This window comes from Crinia signifera, chromosome 2 (assembly GCF_055691185.1).
Source record: "Crinia signifera chromosome 2, ASM5569118v1, whole genome shotgun sequence".
Classification (NCBI taxonomy): Eukaryota; Metazoa; Chordata; class Amphibia; order Anura; family Myobatrachidae; genus Crinia; species Crinia signifera.
This window is the reverse complement of record NC_139218.1, coordinates 167,715,174-167,736,482: the sequence shown is the minus strand read 5'-3', so window position 1 is coordinate 167,736,482 and position 21,309 is coordinate 167,715,174. Positions and strand designations below refer to the sequence as shown.

The window sequence follows — 21,309 nt, the reverse complement described above, 5'->3', positions numbered from 1 at the left end:
TCCTAGCCTTTACCATGGTGTTTACCACAGCCTCTGAGAAACCCTTGTTATTTAAGATGGCGGTCTCAATAGCCAAGCCGTCAAATTTAGCCGAGCTAAATCCAGGTGGAAGAACGGCCCTTGGCTTAACAGATCTGACCTCTGAGGTAGACACCTCGAGTCCACAGACAATCTCTGAACCCTCGAGTACCAGGACCTCCTTGGCCAATCTGGAGCTATTAGAATCACCGGGATTCCTTGGGATTGGATTATTTTCAGAACTCTCGCCAGCATTGGAAACGGCGGGAAAACATAAAGCAGATTCCCCTCCCAGGGGATAGTCATTGCATCCACTGCTTCGGCCAATGGATCTCTTGTCCTGGCATAAAACCTGGGTACTTGATGATTGAACCTGGATGCCATAAGGTCCACATCCGGAGTTCCCCACTTCACTGCAATCTGGTGAAATATCTGTGAGTTCAGACTCCATTCCCCTTCGAGCAGTTTCTCCCTGCTCAGGAAATCGGCCTCGACATAAATATCGCTGATAATGCTGGAACCTTCTGCTCCAGGAAACTTCTCACATGGCCAGTCTGCTGTGTGTGCCTCCCTGATGATTCAGGTACGCCACAGCCCTGGCATTGTCCGTCTGAATCCGCAATGGGAGACCCTGCAATCTTTCTCCTGCCAGGGATATCACCTTCCATACAGCCCGCAGTTCCAGGATATTGATCGGCAGGGCTGACTCCTCCGAGGTCCACAAGCCCTGAAGCCGTAGGTCCAAAACAACTGCCCCCCAGCCCCTGAGACTGGCGTCGGTAGTGACTACCAGCCAGTCCCAGGACTGCAGAGACCGACCCCACTGAAGGGAATCCAACCACCATCCACCATTCCAGGGAAGACCGGGTTTCTGGAGATAGCACTATGCGCTCTGACTTCATGGTCTGAGTATTTCCTGACCAGGATGTCAGAATGTTCCACTGGAATACTCGAGAGTGGAACCTGGCAAACTGTAGCGTCTCAAAAGTTGCCACCATTTTCCCCAGGAGCTTGAGACACCTCCAAACCGATGGACTCTGAGACCCCAGGATCTCCTGAACCAAGATGGATATGTCCCTGGCCTTTGTCTCTGGTAGAAATACCCGATGTAGATGGGTATCCAGGACAACCCCCAGGAACTGGATTCTCTGTGACGGCACAAGCTGACTTTTGTAAATTTAAAAGCCAACCGTGAACTTGCAAAAACCTGATGGCTTCTTCCAAGTGTTTCTGCAAGATCTCCGCCGACTCTGCTTTGAACAGCAGGTCGTCCAGACATGGAATGACAGTGATTCCCCTCAGTCGGAGAGCAGCCGCCATCACCGACATAATTTTGGTGAATACCCTTGGTGCTGTGGCCAGTCCAAAGGGCAACGCCTGGAATTGAAAATGCAGGTCTCCTAGAGCAAACCTCAGGAGAACCTGATGTTCCGGGTGGATAGGAACATGAAGATATGCGTCCTGGACATCCATGGACACCAAAAATTCTCCCTGGTCCAGGTTTAACAGCACAGACCGCAGAGATTCCATCTTGAAATGGTCTACCCACAGATGGAGATTCAAAGACTTTAAATTTAAGATCTAAATCTAAGACTTTAAGATCGGTCTGAAGGAACCGTCTGGCTAGGGCACCAAAAACAGAGTGGAATAAAAGCCTTTCTTCCATTCCGCTCGAGGGACCGGGATCACCACTCCTTTTTCTAACAGGGATTGAGCCGCCCCCAAAAGAGCAGAACGGAGCCGAGACTCCTTTGGCAGTGGTGTGGGCAGAAATCTTCTCGGAGGAAGACCTTTTAAGGGAATCCTGTATCCCTGGGATACAATGTCCAACACCCAAGGATCCCGGTTTAACAACGCCCAAGCGTCCCTGAACCATCGCAGACGCCCCCCCCCCCCCCCCACCTTGACCACCGCTGGGAGACTCTCCAAGTAGTCATGCTGAGGGCTTTTCCTCACCTTTGGTGCTCGGTTTCTTGTGGAAAGAACCAAATTTTGACTTTGGGGCCTTGCCCCTAGAGGACTGGAATGGTCTAAAAGCAGAAAATCTTGAGGCCTGTTGTGCTACAGGAGCTGGCAGGAAAGTACTTTTGCCTCCCATGGCCTGCTTAATAATCTCTTCCAGCTCGGAACCAAACAACAACTTTCCCCTTAAAAGCCAACGCCTCTAAGGCCTTTTTTGATTCGTTATCCGCCTCCCAGGCTTTAAGCCAAAGCACTCTCCTGGCACTGACGAACACCGTGGATACTCTGGAAGCCATTTTAAGTGCTTCCTCCTCAGCCTCAAGCACATACTCCGCAGCTGCTTTCAACTTTTCAGCTAGCAGTAACACACCTGGGTCAGCATGCAAAATAGTACACAAGTTGCTGGCCCAAACAATCATGGCCTTAGAGACCCAGGCTGATGCTATAAGAGGGTGTAAGGTGAAACCCACTCCTTCAAAAATTGCCTTGAGGTTACCTTCAAGCTTCTTGTCTACGGGGTCCTTAAAGGCTGCACCCCCCTGGACAGGTAGCACAGTGGCTTTAGAAAGCCATGCCACAGAAGCATCCACCACCGGAACTTTTTCCCAGAGGTCCGCATGAGCCTCAGGCATGGGGTATAGACTTAAATATCTCTTAGGCATCTGAAGCCTTTTATCGGGCGTTTTCCAAGCCCCTTCCAACAAATCCTGTAAACCTTCATCAGCAGGGAAGGTAACAGTTTCCTTACGCTGCCGTTTAAATACTCCTTTTACAGGAGTCTTATCCTCCACAGACAAATTCAAAGCCTGTTTAACAGCAGTAATCAAATCCTCCACCCCTGCGGCCGAGGAATCCTCAGTCATCACCCTGATCCCAGGGGATGTCTGTGCACTCTCTCTCCTCTCCAGATTCAACAGCAAGCAAAGGCACTGAATAAGACCTTTTAGGGGTCTCCACAGTATCACTTTCAAATCTGTCTAGAAAATCATTAAATCCACTGATCCCTTTAGCAGTATCCTGCATACCTGTAAGAAACCAGGATCTGCGTGGGTCAGAGGCAAGGAGCCAGAGGACTGCTGAGATGATGACATATGTCTAGGGGAAGATACCAACACATCACTCTGCCTGTCCAGCAATTACACTAAGGCATTTACAGACCTGCCCAGGGCACTGGCCCACGCAGGCTCCGATTGCTCTACCCTCTGGGGTTCACTGCCCATGGGTCTCACACCAGCGCAAGTAATACACAAGCCCCCCTTGGCCATCTGTTCAGGGGCAAATTTTAGTGTACAAACACTACAAGCGCACAATGCATTAAGGGCTCCCTCCCCCAAAGCCACAGACTGCTACTCAGACATGATGCAAAAAGTAACACAGTCACAGTGCACAATGTACAGGCGTTATATACAGAGCCAATGCACAACAGTCACTTATCTGTCTGAAGCTTTCAGGAGTGGGGAAAATGATGCCCAGGAAATCCAAACACTCTGCCAGAATCTGTCAGCCAGTTCAGCTCCACTGCAAGCATCTTCCGAATGGCGCCAAACAGAGTGAGGGAAGAGACCAAGTCCCTGCTGCTGCGGGGTCTGTGGCTTTTGGCGCCAACCACCCCCAGACAGCCGCACCCATTGCAGGATCTCCAAGTTCCAGTGTCTCCCCCTCTGCTGGGGACCACTTGGAACATGCCTGTAACACACTGCTGTCCTCTCACACAGGAGCTCAGTGTGTAAGCTCCGCAGAAAATGGCCGCCGCCATCACGGAACGCCTTTCCCCCATGACTCCCACCTAGCATGAAGCCGGTTTCACAGCGCTCCGGAGCCCAGGCAGCTTCTTAAGAGAAGCTGTAAGCGCCGCACAGAGAGACCAGACAGTGTCTCCCCTGTGCGCAGTGAGCTGACAGGACGCGCTTCTGTCAGCTCCTGCTGCGCTGTCAGTGTGAGGATTCAATGAGAATCCTCACACTGTGCCTACCTAGCTAGTGTAAAAGTTAATAAAATAAAAAACTCCTAACTAACTGTAATCCTTCGGCTGCTCCTGCAGCCCTTTAGAATAGCATCTACTCCATTGGGCACCTAACACGAACTGAAGAGTCTGGGATGCAGAGGGAGGAGCCTACCCTACATAGGCTTTAGGATAGGTGCCTGGCTCTCACGGACCCTCCTACATCCCAATGTTTAGCTGTGTCACCAGGACCATTGAAAGAGAAAATTTGGCATTGAAATGTTGTATCTAACCAGCCTCAAGTTTCAAATTAATGATCTGTGGAGTGCCGCACCAACCGATGTTCAATATATAGATATGTGTGTGTATGTATATGTATATTATAAGGGCACGGTCGTGCCCTTATATTAAGGCTGAATGGATCAAACTGAATTTTCCCATAAAGAACTTTTGAGATGGGGCATGGTGTTTGAGGGGCTACACCTCAAAAGTGACTGGACGTACTGATCTGAAATTTGGCATGGACGCGTAGAATCGTCAACCGGTGCTGCATGCCAAATTTCATGCCAAATGAGCAATTTAAACTTCCAACTGTCAGTTTTTTCTGCCACTTCAGAAGTGACTATTTGACACCGTTTGTAATGATACTCTATGAGGGGATTTTTGGGAAGGCATAACTCAGGGTAGAGTAAGAATTAAGAGTCGGGTTTTTTTTATTTGACAGGTATTGTCCCAGTGTAGTGCCTTTTGGGGTTAAGATTTCCATGATAGTTACAGTTTTTTTTTAAATTTAGTGAAATGCCCGATTACAAAGATAGGGCTTTTTAACTTCTTGTCCCTGCGCAGTGGCCACCAGCAGGGGGAGTACAGAAGAGGCTTCACTCTGATGTACCAAGATGGCCGACGCCTGCTCGCAAACTGAAATTCTTTTGTGTAAGTGTAATTAGTGGTGTTTATGTTATACATGGGGGTGGGGGGCGCTGTGTGATTTTTTTATACTGACACTGTTCTAATGACTGAGATTAGTAAGGTCAGTGCTGTGCCAGAGGTAAGGGTGTAAGCTGAGTGACGTCAGCTAATTTATTCACTGCACTGACAGCACTGCCGGGAAATTCAAAATAGGGATGGCCATCGTTGCCTTTGCCATCGATGGCAAAAGTGCAACTGACCATCGATAGTGTATAAATATTCAATGGACAGCCATCAATGTTTTTATATATTGATGGTCATCCATTTTCTTTGATTGATTGGCCTGTAAGCCAATCAAAATGCGGGGGTGGGGCTTCGCGGGTGCCTGGGCGGAGCTATTCTCAGTGTCCTGACACCTTGGGGAAAAAGCAAAAATGAAACTATTCGTTTAAGCTTGACATCGATGGTGGGAAACCATCTGGTTCTCCCCCATCAATGGCAAACCTATTCGAAATCGGCCATAAACCATCGATGGTCGATGGCCATCCCTAATTCAAAACTGAAAGTGCTTTTTGTTGGGAAGTGCAAATGTTCTCAGTGCTTGGCTGCCGGGTGGCTGTCTCGCGGTGTAGCAGGCAATATATGCTGGGGGTGCTGGCCAGGTGACTGTCCCACTGTGCAGCAGATGTGTGTTATTGGTTTTTAGGGGTGGGTCGAATTGAGGAGAAGTGCTGGCAGTAGCCGCTCTGCCCAGCAATAGCATTAACACTGCTATCGGCGCTATGGAGCCGGCAGCAGCATCAGGGGGAATCACTTCCACATCAATACTATCTGCAACTGAACTCAGCATATGGCACTGGGAGCCGCCGGGAGAAGGTGTCAGCCACTGGGTGCAGTAAACCCCTTCCCCCTTGTATTTTGTGATAATAATTATACATTTGCTAGTTGTGGGGCAGGTTGGGTCAGTGTGGAATATCCCCCCAGAATAGATCAGTACACTCAGGGCACAGTGCTGCCCCCACACTGTCCCCTCCTACACATACTGCCCTCACACTGCCCCCCCTCAACATACTGCCCCCACCACATACTGCCCCCACACTGCACCCTTGCAAATACTGTCCCCACACTGTTCCCCCTGCACATTCTGCCCCCACACTGTTCCCTGCTGCACATACTGCCCCCACACCGTTCCCCCTGCACATTCTGTCCCCACACTGTTCCCTGCTGCACATACTGCCCCCACACTTCCCCCCTGCACATACTGCCCCCACACTGTTCCCCTTGCACATACTCTTTGGCAGAGTGGAAGACCTTGAAAGGAGTGCAGGATAAGTGGGAAAAATTAAAAAGTGCAATTCTAAAAGCAACAGAACTTTGTGTCAAAAGAGTTAGGAAAAACACAAGAAAAAGAAAGCCATTGTGGTTTGCAAAAGAATTAAATGAGACATGACACATTTTATAACATTCAAAACTGTTTTTATTTTTTAAGCTTTTTTAGTGACCTGCTATGGTCAACCTTTTCTGGGGGAAGATCATTGACAGATAAAGAAGGAGAATAGATGCCTCATGGGAGAAATGCTATTACAACAAGGCAAATCGGAATGAGGCGTACAACAAATGATGATTACTGTAGAACACTGGGAAAAATGATGCAAACATGCACTGGGTACAGAACAAAATGCCAATATGCAGAACAGTCAATAGTGAAGGCGCATAACGAGTACGGACATCACAAAGTTCAGGACTCCCGTACTGCAACCTTCACTAACCGAAATTATGGTATATGAGCAATAAAGTTCATCGTGGAGCAAACAAATCAAAGAGTGGAACAAGGACATTGCTGCATGTAAAAAAAATTTAGTCAGAATCAAGCCAAATTATAATTTATTCATAATCACGCTCTTCACCTGGGTGGGGACTTTGTGTACTCAACAGAGCACTGGAAATAGTCCCAGGCAAAGACGAAGGGTCTGTGGCTGGTGGCATAGGGGGCATACATACAAGGGGGAGGTGGAGTATAACCCGACGCACTGTATGTAGGGTAGTGATGGGTGTAGTTGGGCGTTGGGGGCACTTGCCTTACGCTCGTGGCAGATGGCTCTATGGTGCACTCAGCAGAGACTTTTCTCTGTTGCGCGCATCATAGTGCAATATACCAACCGCTTCACATGCACGACCTGGTCTGGATCCATGGTCCGCATCTCCGTGGCAAGGTTGTTGGCAAAAGTTTGGAATATGTCAGGGGGATTTGATAATGCCTCCGCCGCATACCTGCAACAATGATCTTGGACATTGGGAGTAGTGCTGGTTGGCTGCCTCCTTCTGCGCCTCCTCGGGAGAGCTGGTGCAGTGCTCTCCGTCGTGGGAGTGACCGCCTCTGCAACCAACACAGACTCCTGCTCCGTCTCAGGGGGAACTTCCTAGAAAGATAAAAAAGGGGCAAATGGTAATAACATGACATTTTACAGTCAGTTACATGCAAGACATGTCACAGCAAATACTTACTACGTCCGCACTCTCCATTGCACTGGACGAAGAGGCATCCTCCGTATCAGTTCCCCCTGTTCCACTCCTTAATCTCTGCTCCAAGATGAACTTCATCCGCTCATAATACCATAATTTCGGTACGTAAAGGTCAGCAGTATCGGCTCCTGAACTTTGTGACTGCAGTACTCGATTGAACTTCTTCACCATGACTGTCCGCATATTGGTCATCTTCATCTGAACCCAGGCAATGTTTGCGTCACTTTCCCGTGTTCTACAGTAAATCACCATTCGACGATATGCCTCATTCCTCTTCGCCTGTAATAGTCCTTGTTTTTTTTCTCCCAGAGGCATCTATTCTCCCTGTACATATCAATGACCTTCCCCCATAAGTGGTTGTCCAATTGTTTTGGCATTTCTGAAAAAAAGAAAACACAAACAAAACCATCTATGAATAATTGATGGCTATACGGTACTTGTGTAGTATCACGACTCCCACAATGGGCATTGTACGAAAAAATAACATCACATCGTATGCAATTGCATGCAATCTGATGTGATGCGATACCATTTTTCACAGAAATCATTGACGTGTTAAAATCATGTTAAATGCACCACAAATGCCATTTTTCACAGTGTACCACCCCCACTATCCACACGCACCCGAAGCGTGGCGAGCGCAGCGAGCCCCGGGAGGGGCGGCGGTACGCGTCCTCCGACCTTTTCATACCCCCACTATCCACGTCGGCGTGGAGTTGAGAATATAAAGTGTGGCGAGCGCAGCGAGCCACCGAGCCCAAAGCGTGGCGAGGGGACGCGGATACCTGTGAAGCCTGTGAGGGGACGCGGATACCTGTGAAGCCCACGGGGGGACGCGGATACCTGTGAAGCCCGTGAGGGGACGCGGATACCTGTGAAGGGCTCGGTGGCTCGCTGTGCTCGCCACACTTTATATTCTCAACTCCACGCCGACGTGGATAGTGGGGGTATGAAAAGGTCGGAGGACGCGTACCGCTGCGCTCGCCACGCTTCGGGTGCGCGTGGATAGTGGGGGTGGTACACTGTGAAAAATGGCATTTGGGGTGCAATTAACATGTTTGCTCCTTATTTCAATGCATTTGGAAGCATTTCTGATCAAAATGGCATGCCATTGCATTGCAGCGCATTGCATGCCATCGCATGGCATGTGATGCCATGGCATGCGTTTTTTTCTCAGAAAAGCATAAAAAACAAGTAAATTTGCAAAACAATTTAAGTAGGATTTACCTTATATTTAAATAGCACAGCAGGCTAAATGGACCTCAGATTTTGGAAAAACCTTTTAACAGCAACTGCAATACAAAAATAAAAAAAACTCAAAAAATTACATGCTACTATTCACAGGCTTCACAGGTATCCGCGTCCCCTCGCCACGCTTCGGGCTCGGTGGCTTGCTGCGCTCGCCACACTTTATATTCTCAACTCCACGCCGGCGTGGATAATGGGGTATGAAAAGGTCGGAGGGCGAGTACCGCCGCCCCTCGCGGGGCTCGCTGCGCTCTCCACGCTTCGGGTGCGCGTGGATAGTGGGGGTGGATTAATATGTCCACTATCCACGTGCACCCGAAGCATGGCGAGCGCAGTGGTACGCGTCCTCCGACCTTTTCATACCCCCACTATCCACGTCGGCGTGGAGTTGAGAATATAAAGTGTGGCGAGTGCAGCGAGCCACCGAGCCCGAAGCGTGGCGAGCGGACGCGGATACCTTCACAGGTATCCGCGTCCCCTCGCGGGCTTCACAGGTATCCGCGCCCCCTCGCGGGGCTCGCTGCGCACGCCATGCTTCGGGCTCGGTGGCTTGCTGCGCTCGCCACACTTTATATTCTCAACTCCACGCCGATGTGGATAGTGGGGGTATGAAAAGGTCGGAGGACGCGTACCGCTGCGCTCGCCACGCTTCGGGTGTGCGTGGATAGTGGGGGTGGTACACAAGGGAAGGGGGTCATTTGACACATTAGGGTGGTTATTTGGGGGTCTGGGGGCCATTTGACATTGTACCCTATGTAAATTTATGGTCCATTGGATTGATCTGGTTGATTGGAAGAGAATTTAAAATTGACACTGTAAATTAACATTGAAACGGTGGTTGCTATGTGTAAAAATGCATAGCAACATATGTCACCAACTGACTATGTTGGTGACATATGTTGTTATGCGGTTTTACACATAGCAACCACTGTTTCAATGTTAAATTACAGTGTATAATGCTGGTTGCTATGTGCAAGAGTGCATAGCAACTAGGGTGACCAACTCATCCCTTTAATCTGGGACACATATTAATTACACAGGTTCTGTGGCAGTTTAAAACCAGGTGAAATGGTGCCTTGAGGTGTGGCAGTTTAAAACCAGGTGAAAGCCAGCCACAGAACCTGTGTAATTAATATGTGTCCCGGATTAAAGGGATGAGTTGGTCACCCTAATAGCAACACTTGTCACAAACGTAATATATACAGGTGACATATGTTGCTATGCGCTATTTGACATAGCAACCAGTGTTATACACTGTAATTTTCACTTAGGGCCTTATTTTGGTTCATTCTTTCTGACAAAATCCTTCTTAGATGGACAAAACCATGTGCACTGCAGGGGGGGCAGATGTGTAAAAATGCATAGCAACATATGTCACCAACTGACTATGTTGGTGACATATGTTGCTATGCGGTTTTACACATAGCAACCACTGTTTCAATGTTAAATTACAGTGTATAATGCTGGTTGCTATGTGCAAGAGTGCATAGCAACTAGGGTGACCAACTCATCCCTTTAATCCGGGACACATATTAATTACACAGGTTCTGTGGCAGTTTAAAACCAGGTGAAATGGTGCCTTGAGGTGTGGCAGTTTAAAACCAGGTGAAAGCCAGCCACAGAACCTGTGTAATTAATATGTGTCCCGGATTAAAGGGATGAGTTGGTCACCCTAATAGCAACACTTGTCACAAACGTAATATATACAGGTGACATATGTTGCTATGCGCTATTTGACATAGCAACCAGTGTTATACACTGTAATTTTCACTTAGGGCCTTATTTTGGTTCATTCTTTCTGACAAAATCCTTCTTAGATGGACAAAACCATGTGCACTGCAGGGGGGGCAGATGTAACATGTGCAGAGAGAATTAGATTTGGGTGAGTAATTTTGTTTCTGTGCAGGGAAAACACTGACTGCTTTATTTTTACACTGCAATATAGATCTCACTTTGAAGTAAAACCCCACCCAAATCTAATTCTCTCTGCACAGGTTACATCTGCCCCACCTGCAGTGCACATGGTTTTGCCCATCTAAGAAGGATTTTGTCAGAAAGAATGAACCAAAATAAGGCCCTTAGTAACAGTGGTTGCTATGTGCAATACCATACCCTCCAACTGTACCGATTCTGCCGGTACAGTACCGCTTTTTAGCGGTCTGTACCGGCAAAAATCAAAGTGTACCGATGTACCGATTTTTTGATAGCCGGCTCCTGACTCTGGGAGTTGTAGTTTTAGAGTTCTGTTCTATTTGCTGCTCTTCCGGCAGCATTAGTTGAGAGGGGGGAGTGGCTGGGCAGGAAGACTTCATCTCCCAAGGTGCCCTGCAGAGACACGGTCTCCCCCTGCTCACACAGTCTGTCACACGCGTCATTTGGTGCTTGCTGCTGCTGGCCGTGTAGCAGAGGCACCAGAAGGGAGGCCCTGGCCGAGTGAGCCAGGCTGAAGTAGAGGCCGCTGCCATAAGTGCCAGGAAGCAGGGGAGGGACTGACAGCTTCCCCAGTCTGCTCGCCCGCCTCACACACAGGAGTCAGGACGGAGCAGCAGCTGTGAGGTAACACACACAGTGTCTGGCAATCATTGTGGGCTTCCCTGTATCATACCCTCCAACATTTGAGGAGTAAAAATCGGTACAACTGCAGACAAGGGGCGTGGCCATGAGTAAAGGGCGCGTGGCCACGACCCCTAAACTAAAAAAAAAAAAAAAACACTGCATCATGCACTTACTTAGGCTCCGGGTCACCAGGGGTCCCACTCAGTAGTCCACTCCAGATAGATCCCCCCTCATGCGCGCCCCGGCTCCTGCTGCTACACCTGACTGCGCACTCAGTCACTGACGCCCGCCTCTGCCTCACTGCCCTGAGTCTGTGCATGCGCAGACAGTGAGGCAGGGCAGTACTTGTCTCACATTCGTCCCCTGAGCGCCAGACTGTGCGCAGGGTGCGGCGCTGGTGCGGCAGTGACGTCATGACGTCATGCAATGCCCGCCGGCGCCACAAGGGACCCTTGGGAACGGGACCAGGGAGGGGAGAGCCGGGCAGCTTCAAAAAATCGGTACAAAATTATTTTGCCGGTACAGTATGGTTAAATAACGGTACTGTACCGGCAAAATCGGTACAGTTGGAGGGTATGCTGTATCTGATGCATTGCTCACAGATCTGTCCTAGTAATGCCTCCACAGGCTGAGCCCCGGCACACATGCATTGCCTGATCAGTGGCAATGTCCACAGTCCCCAGCCACACAAGGAGTGTCCCCAAAACATCCTCCCCCCTGCATACACCTGCTGCTGCAATGGTGCATATGACAGCCACCTGGGAGCCACCAGCATCCATGCTGCCTTCAGGAAGGCAGATCACAGACATACATACATGCAAGCACACATCTGTGCATGTAGTATGGTATCTGTGTGAGCCTGCAGTGATCTGTCAGAGCTCCTGTCCCTCCCAACATGTGCAGAGCTGCCAATCCTAAGGGCTCTTTGCAGGGTGGGGGTCCTCTTAAAAAAAAAAAAAAGGCACAGCACACATTCGGAAAGGGGGTGTGACCACGCCCACTTCAGCTTTGACCCCACCCACTTTAACCCGTGACCACACCCCTTTCCCGAATGTGTACCGATTTCTGCCCTTCAAATGTTGGAGGGTATGCAATACCATATAGCAACATATGCCACTCACTGATAATATGGTGACATATATTGCTATGTGCTAGTGCACATAGCAAGCAGCGTTATATACTGATTTTAGACATAGTAACATTGATTCCCCCACCCTATCCCTGGCCATCTCCCCTACTCCTCTGGCCCACTCTCCCTGCCCCTGGGCCCCCCTCCTACCCCTCTTCCCCACTACCCCTGAGCCCCTCTCCTACCCCCCCCTCCCCCCCTTCCCCCCACGACCACTCCTCCACTGTTGATGCAAACCCCATCTATTTGTAAGTTGTGAAGTGAACTTACTATTAAGCAGGGGCAGGGAGGCTTATCTCTTCCGCGCAGATGACTGTGTGAAAATCGCTGCTGGGACACTTCCTGTTTTCCCTTCATGCACTTTTTCAGTTTGAGTGACATAAGTGCATGAAATCGCGGTCATCACGGGCATCGCACGCATTGTGGTGTACATTATACAGCTCAATGCGCGCGATCACCGCGATTTTAATGTTAACTTCAGTAAAATGTTTGTGGAATACTATTGCTGTGATCCTCTGTCACACATAAGCAGTGTGAGAGGTGAGAGCACATGAAATTATATATATTTATAAGGACACAATACCTGTATGGCTCATACATAATGATAGCTTAACATTTATTGTGATAACAGGGAATGATATTAGTTTTTTGGGGGAAGGCTAGGAAATGGGCCTAATTCAGGTGGGTATGCAAATGCACTCATACATGCAAAATCACTCAACTGACACAGTAAAGACAACATTTGTTAAAATATATCAATTAATTTACTTGAAAATGAAGCATAAAATGCAACGAACAGTTTAAAAAGTATTATGCGAGGGGCGTGGCCTGGCCAGGAGTGAAGGAAGCCACACATCTTCTGGTGCTCCCACAAAGTGCAGCTTCTACACTCCCAAAACCCACTTTGCAGCCTCCCAAATACCACACATCCCACCTGCACACCCCACTGACCTCATCCAGTGCCTGGGGGTGTAGCTGCAAAGCCGGGGGACTGATATATCCATCCCTGCAGGTTGCGGCCTACCACCAGCACGAAGCCGGGGCCTCAATTTCTGCTGCAGCCCAGAGAGGGGGCGCTCGTTCCCGGACCGCCAGACGCCCGTTTTAAGCACCCCAGACGGGATACCTGCAGCTGGCAAGACAGCCCAGACCCTCAGGTGAGCTTGCCCCTCATAGAGGGACTTGCCCAGAGGTTTTATTTAGCCCTGGCACACTGCCAAAACCGGATCACACAGGACGCGGCGGCCATCTTGGTTGTGGCACTCCATAAAAGCAAGTGCACAAACGTTATCCAGAGACTGTTTTCAAGCTGCTGCCCATATAACACCAATTATTAACACATCCCTAGCCTGTCCCCTGTTAACACCTGGAGAGGAGTGGGGGAGGTCTCTGAGGTGCAGGCTGAGGCACGCAGAGAGCAGGCAGCCACAACATAAGGGGAGACACTAGGGGTGACATTCTATGCTATGCGAGTATCGTTATTTTGCGGTAATTAGACCACAAAATGGCGATATCGCATTTTCCCACTAAATCGTTGATTTAATGGGATGCGCATAGGGGCTGAAATTGCATATTTTGTGCGTAAAGGTCTGGTGAATAAAAATGCGAGATTAATTCGCATTTTTATCGCATCCAGATGTTTGCGCACAGAAAAGTATACAAGTCGCTTATTTAATGCTATGCGCATTTGCACATCGCATTATTTAAGTGACTAATTATCGCACTTAATTCAGACCTGGGTCTGTTAGGCGAATTAGGCAGAACCCTGCACAGATCGCAATGTTCCGTGCAGGGTTCTGCTGTAAAAAATAAAACAAATGGTTAAATTAAAAAAAAAAACGAGCGCGGGGTCCCCCGCCCGAGTGTAACCAGCCCCGGGCTCACTGAGCCGGTGCTGGTAACATAAAATCAGGGTCCCCGACAAATAGGGGTCCCCTTGATTTTATGAAACCAGCACCAGACTCAAGGTCCGGCGCTGGTTCCCAAAATACGGGGGACAAAGTGACTAGGGGTCCCCCGTATTTTAAGAACCAGCACCGGACACAACCAGCCAGCAGGCTAATGCCACAGCCGGGGGGAGACTTTTTATACAAGTCCCCCCGGCCAAAGCATTAACCCCCTGGCTGGTCAGCATGGGCAGGGGTCCTGGGGAAGTGGGGACCCCCCCAATGAAGGGGTACCCCCCCTCCAGGACTTACCAGCCCATGCTGATAGTCCGGGGCTGTCCTCCATGCCCCTGGGCTGTGGGCATGGAGCTGATGCTTTGTGTAAAAAAAAGAATGTCAACTATTGTTTTACACTGGCGAACTATCAGTCCCAGCAAGCCTACCCCGCATGCTGGGACTTGGGGAACCCCAAGTCCCAGCATGTGGGGCATTAAAGTGCCCGCTGGCACTTGTAGTTCTGCAGTGTAAAAAATAGTGCACAAAATCACACTGACACCCTGAAAAATAAAACTTTAATACACACAAAACACACTGATACTTACCTACCTTGAGCCCGTAGGTCGGTCCCTGGATCCTGGATTCGTCCTCCGGGGCTCCAGGGCAGAAGAGTCCGGTTCCGGGGCCTTGGTCCTGGGGTTCCGGGGCTCCTGGCATGAAGAATCCGGGGTCCGGGATCCGTGGTAGTCCAGAGGGGTACCTAAGGAGGAAAATCCTACTCACCTGCTCCCCGGCGGCGACCTCCGCTGACAGCGCTGCTCCCGACTGGTACCCGGCTTCAAGGAGTTGGTCCAGCGCATCCAGAGCAGAGATGTTACTCCGTCGGCGTCTATATTCAGAATGATTTCTGGCCAATCAGGAGCCGACTTTCTCGGCTCCTGATTGGCCGAGAAATCATTCTGTTCAGAGACGTCGAGGGAGCAACATCTCAGCGCCGGACCAACTCCTTGAAGCCGGGTACCAGTCGGGAGCAGCGCTGTCAGCGGAGGTCGCCGCCGGGGAGCAGGTGAGTAGGATTTTCCTCCTTAGGTACCCCTCTGGACTACCACGGATCCCGGATTCTTCACGCCAGGAGCCCCGGAACCCCAGGACCAGCCCCGGAACCAGGACCAAGGCCTCGGAACCGGACTCTTCTGCCCTGGAGCCCCGGAGGACGAATCCAGGATCCAGGGACCGACCTACGGGCTCAAGGTAGGTAAGTATCAGTGTGTTTTGTGTGTATTAAAGTTTTATTTTTCAGGGTGTCAGTGTGATTTTGTGCACTATTTTTTACACTGCAGAACTACAAGTGCCAGCGGGCACTTTAATGCCCCGCATGCTGGGACTTGTGGTTCCCCAAGTCCCAGCATGCGGGGTAGGCTTGCTGGGACTGATAGTTCGTCAGTGTAAAACAATAGTTGACATTCTTTTTTTTACACAAAGCATCAGCTCCATGCCCACAGCCCAGGGGCATGGAGGACAGCCCCGGACTATCAGCATGGGCTGGTAAGTCCTGGAGGGGGGGGGACCCCTTCATTGGGGGGGTCCCCACTTCCCCAGGACCCCTGCCCATGCTGACCAGCCAGGGGGTTAATGCTTTGGCCGGGGGGACTTGTATAAAAAGTCTCCCCCCGGCTGTGGCATTAGCCTGCTGGCTGGTTGTGTCCGGTGCTGGTTCTTAAAATACGGGGGACCCCTAGTCACTTTGTCCCCCGTATTTTAGGAACCAGCGCCGGACCTTGAGTCTGGTGCTGGTTTCATAAAATCAAGGGGACCCCTATTTGTCGGGGACCCTGATTTTATGTTACCAGCACCGGCTCAGTGAGCCCGGGGCTGGTTACACTCGGGCGGGGGACCCCGCGCTCGGTTCTTTTTTTTACACCTTGCGCTGTCCTGCAAATGTGCGATTTTCACACATGAAAATCGCACATTTTCAGGACTAAAACCAGCGCACCACATCGCCGCAAATCGCCCCTATTCGCACTTTTCAGCCTCCAATGCGCATCACATTAAATATGCGCATTTAGGCTGAAAAATGCGATTTCTAAATAGGCGATTTGCGGCGATACAGGGTGCGAATTAAACATGCGCATTTAGCGCAGAGCATAGAATGTCACCCTAGGTGTCCAGAAATATTCCCTCTACCTGTGTTGTGGGCACAAGGCTGCTGGAAACGCTCACATTCACCATTAGAGGTGTAATACCCACCCCAACTCTGCAATACCCTGGAAGTGTTCTGACCCTCTAACATACAAATACCCCCTGATCCACACCTAGAAACATATCAGGTGCAAAGCAAATCAGCAAATAAGCATGAACCCACCAACTTTCTATAATTATACTGCTCTGCTATTGCTCAGGGATAACACCTCTCCTTATACAAGAGCGCCACCTGGTGCTTCATTCCTAATTTGGCACCTTTCATCTTAAAACACTAACTACAATGCCTGTGATGTAATCGCTAAGGTGACCCCCTTCCAGAAATGAGATGATGAGACGCTGCTGAGTCCTATGCACGCGTAGGCCTCTTTCGCCCTGGGGGATATGACCGACGGTCATACATGAGGTAAAACACACGCAAAGCCTGACCTACTGCTTCACTACCTGAACTCTGTATATAACGTTAGCTCCTCTAGGGCTAAAAATCACATGGGTAAACGGGGGAGAAGCCTCTCAAAGGTAAAAACCCCTAAAGGCCCAAGCTCCACCCCTCAGCCTGACCTGCGCCACTTCCTGAGATCTCCTGAGCCTCAAACGACTCCACTAGACGATACCCCGCGTCCATCTACCTTCTCACCTCCGTGCTCCTCCTCACAGGAAGCAAACACTGAAATGGCTTCCGACGGAGCTCCCGACCTTCCCGCAATAATGCTACTCCTTAAATCGTTACCAACGAAACAGGAGCTACTATCAAAAAAAGACTTTGAGCTACTTGAGATACGCCTCCAAGAAACAGTTCGCAAAGAGGTAGCGGAGCTCAAAACAGATATATCTGTGCTATCAAACAGACTAACTCTTGTGGAAGAAAGCAAGGACACGCTGTCTGAAGAACTACATGCCCTAAGAGATACAGTACGGCTCCAAGCCACGGGGATATTAACATTACAACAACAACTGGATGAAATGGACAACAGAGGGCGCAGAAACAACTTGAGAGTCCGAGGTCTACCAGAAGACATCCCAACCCAGAGCTTGACTGATGTTTTGACCAAGATCTTTAATGAAATCCTGGAAGGCGACCCGAGCTCCAGTATTACATTTGACAGAGCACACAGAGCATTGAAACCTAGGGGAGACCCCTTGGCTAAACCCAGAGACGTGATATGCAGACTTCACTACTATTCTCAGAAAGAGGAAATACTGCGTAAACTCCGCAATTTAGATGAAGTGGACTTTAACGGTAACAAGATCCAAATATTTCAAGATCTATCGTGGCGCACCCTACAGCTCCGCCGCCTTCTTAGACCTCTAACAGAAGCTTTGCGCTCAAAGGATAGGAAGTACAAATGGTTGTTCCCGTTTGGTCTACAATCAACCCATAACGGCAAATCTGCAATATTCCGGGACCGCCCTGATTTAGACAACTTTTGTACAGTGCTAGAAATCTCCGCTCCAGACCTACCCAACTGGGATGAAACCTATTTGATCCCTCCACCTCCTAGATCTGATCCCACCGAGAGGGGCTTCCAACCGACCCGCAGCTCCAGACGTCAGCAGAGGAGGAGACCCCAAAACGAAACACAAGAAGTTACTTGACTTTCATTATAACCAGGTTTAATTTTTTCTTCTTACTCTTGTTATGTTTGCTTGAATAAGCTGGTGATTCATCCCAATCACCTAGTAAACTTAGGTACTAGTGCACCATATTGTTAAAAGGGACATCGATCGGGATCAGTTGGTTATGGTTCTGATACGTGTTCATAGTAACCCTTTACTGTTATAGTCTAGGTTAAAGTTACCAAGATACTAATTGAGGTGAGGACTGTTTAATCACCTTTTCTACAGAGTTCAGATAAGTCATTCTCTCCACTGGTTGGATGAACGATATACGATAGTGTTTCCAATCTCAAAACCGGTCAGAATGCTAGCTTAATCAACCATTTTATAGTCTTTGTTCAATGCCTTCACTGTCCTTCTATCTCAGATAAGATATTAGTATGTCCCTCTTACACCGAGGTTTGAACAATAGACTCCTAATGTTTTTTTTTGTATAGGTGTGGTGGTTGGCACTATTCCCCCAGTGCCCCAATACCGCAAGCAACTTTCCTAAGCATGCGGAGACGCTTACTTGCCCTCCCCATGCGTCTTAGGAGCGGTATTTTCCCAGATGTGTTTTTTACTACTTTGTTACTCACTTTCTATTCTTCTGCCTTTCTGTTTTCCTCCTCTTACTCTACCTCCCCTTTCTGTCCTTCCTCTTACTCCACCACGCCACCTTATTCCCGGGAACCACTCTTGCAACCACCACTACTTGTCACGCTGTGCCTAAATCATTATCTAGAGCTCTGGATCACAGCTGAGAACTCCTCTGACCCTCTATGTGATGAATCCAACTCTTAAAATTATATCTATCAACGCTAAGGGTTTGAATGTTCCAGAAAAAAGATCCAGACTCCTAAGAGAGCTCAGAACGGACAAAGCAGACATTGCCTTTATCCAGGAAACCCACTTCCAGGAGGGCAGAGCACCAACTTTACACAATCGAGACAATACTGACTCATATTACAGCAACAACAGACTGGGTAGGACACTAGGAGTGGCAATACTTTTTCATCGTAAACTTTCCCCATCTAATGTGGAAACCCATGTTTTAGCTGAGGGACGGGGCTTATTAATTAAATGTAAAATATCCAATCAAACCTTTACATTTGTAAACTTATATGCTCCAAATTCTAATCAACATTCCTTTATCGACAACATGCTCAACCAGATATATGCCCTGAAGGCGGGTGTTATGATTATCGGGGGGGACCTAAATTGGCTAATGCACCCATCACTAGATTCATCCTCTTCCCACTCGACCCGGCCAGACAAATGGCACCGCAAAGTGTGCCGGTCCTTACATGAACACCAACTAGTTGACACTTGGAGGTTACGTCATCCAACGGATCGCGACTACACCTTCTACTCACATCCTCATGACACCTACACTAGGATAGACTACCTCTTAATAGATCATCAGCACCTACATATGTTGGTTGATGTGGAAATCGGACATATTACATGGTCAGACCATGCCCCCGTCTCCCTTACCCTTAAGTTTTCTCAAAACCAGCCTACTTTTCGCACATGGCGACTAAATGAACTTCTTCTTCAAGACTCCTATTGCACTGACCAATTAAAACAATGTATTGTTGAATATATCAAACTTAACGACACTCCTGACACCTCAGCGGTTACATTGTGGGAAGCACACAAATGTGTCATTAGAGGGAAACTAATCCAACTCGGCACATATGTTAAAAAACAAAAAGAGGAACAAAAAAAAAGGTTGTTGCAAACAATTCATAATCTAGAAACCAAACATAAGTCCTCCTTATCGCATGAAGTACTCCAAAAACTTACTGAAACTAGACACGCCCTTAACAAACTCATGTCAGATAAGATCAAAATGGACTACACTAAATGCAGAAGCCGCTTTTTCCAGTGGGGCAACAAGCCTAGTAAAATGCTGGCAAAAGCACTGAGGGCGCAAAGGGCCTCCATGCATATACAAGAGGTTGTAGATGACAGTGGACAGAAATGCCACTTGACATCTGACATTGCGAAGGCTTTCCAGACCTATTACTCCAAACTCTATAACCTGATGGATGGCTCTCCTGATGCCTCCTGTCAAATAACCGACGATACACTCCTGACCTACCTTAGGAACTCGGCCTTCCCAAAGATCTCAGAGGCTGAGGCGAACCACCTAGACAGGCCTTTCACTCAAGAGGAACTGAATGAAGCGATTAAGCGTACGCCATCAGGTAAAAGTCCAGGGCCGGATGGCCTCCCGATCACATACTACAAAACTTTTAGTGAGTCCTTGCTGCCCATTATGCTCCGAGCTTTTAATGCGATAACAGATACAATGTCTTTCTCAGCCCAGTCACTAGAAGCCTATATCACCGTAATACCCAAAGAAGATAAAGATCCTTCCCTCTGCCCCAGCTACAGACCCATCTCCCTTCTAAATGTTGACCTAAAACTATACGCTAAATTAATTTCTAACAGACTAAAGCTACTGTTACCTGACCTAATCCATACTGACCAGGTGGGCTTTGTGTTGGGTCGAGAAGCTCGTGACAACACCACCAAGATGTTAAACCTAATCCATCAATCAACCCAGTCCTCTGCCCATACAATGCTACTATCCACCGACGCCGAAAAGGCATTTGATCGAGTGAACTGGAAATTTATGAAATGCCTACTCGAACACATAGGATTAAAGCCCACTTCCCTACATAGGATAATGGCACTCTACAGTAATCCCACTGCCAGAATTAGGGTCAATGGAAGCTTATCAGACCCAGTGATTATTTCAAATGGAACACGTCAAGGCTGCCCATTATCCCCTTTGATTTTCGTTCTATGCATGGAGGCCCTAGCGAAATCCATACGTGCAAACCCTAACATTGCAGTTTTGCGGATAGCGGATAAGGAATACAAATTAGCATTATTTGCCGACGACCTCTTAGCAGTTATTACCAACCCAAGGGTCTCCCTACCAAACCTAATGAAGGAGTTCAAAGTCTTTGGAGACTTATCCTATTTTAAAATCAATTACAGCAAATCGACTGCTCTTAACCTCACCATCCCCTCAGACACACAAACTCATCTGCAGCAGATGTTCCCGTTTAGATGGAACCCCACATACATCAAATATCTAGGGGTTCTCCTTCCGAAACATCTTGCATCGACATACTCTCTAAACCTCAACCCGACAATTACTAAACTCCGACACGACCTTTCCTCATGGTCTTCCAAAGGCATATCTTGGTTGGGGAGGATCAATATAATAAAAATGAATGTGTTACCCCGTATCCTCTATCTACTACAGGCACTGCCGGTCCAAATCCCTAGGGGATGGTTCGTAGAACTTCACCGGATGGTCCGAA

The 21,309-nt window shown here is 48.7% G+C and overlaps 1 protein-coding gene across 2 annotated transcripts; it reads right to left on the bottom strand.

Annotated features, from left to right (window-relative positions):
• Window positions 1-6,310: 6,310 nt before the first annotated feature.
• On the bottom strand, window positions 6,311-13,542 carry LOC146058919 (uncharacterized). Of its 2 annotated transcripts, XM_083171118.1 has the most exons (4): window positions 13,239-13,542; window positions 8,582-8,646; window positions 7,337-7,733; window positions 6,311-7,251 (listed from the first exon to the last, which is right to left on the bottom strand). In XM_083171118.1, the coding sequence occupies exons 3-4, from the start codon at window positions 7,667-7,669 to the stop codon at window positions 6,943-6,945; spliced, it is 642 nt and encodes a 213-aa protein (XP_083027244.1). In that variant the 5' UTR covers window positions 7,670-7,733; window positions 8,582-8,646; window positions 13,239-13,542; the 3' UTR covers window positions 6,311-6,942. The 2 variants fall into 2 exon arrangements, with proteins under 2 accessions (XP_083027244.1, XP_083027245.1); XM_083171119.1 differs by lacking the exon at window positions 8,582-8,646.
• Window positions 13,543-21,309: the final 7,767 nt, after the last annotated feature.

Bases quoted from the DNA above. Each gene is read 5' to 3' on its own strand.
- LOC146058919 (XM_083171118.1), bottom strand. From the start codon at position 7,669: ATGCCTCTGGGAGAAAAAAAACAAGGACTATTACAGGCGAAGAGGAAT. The intron at 7,252-7,336 runs GTAAGTATTTGC...TTATCTTTCTAG, and splicing joins CAATGGAGAGTGCGGACGTA to GAAGTTCCCCCTGAGACGGA.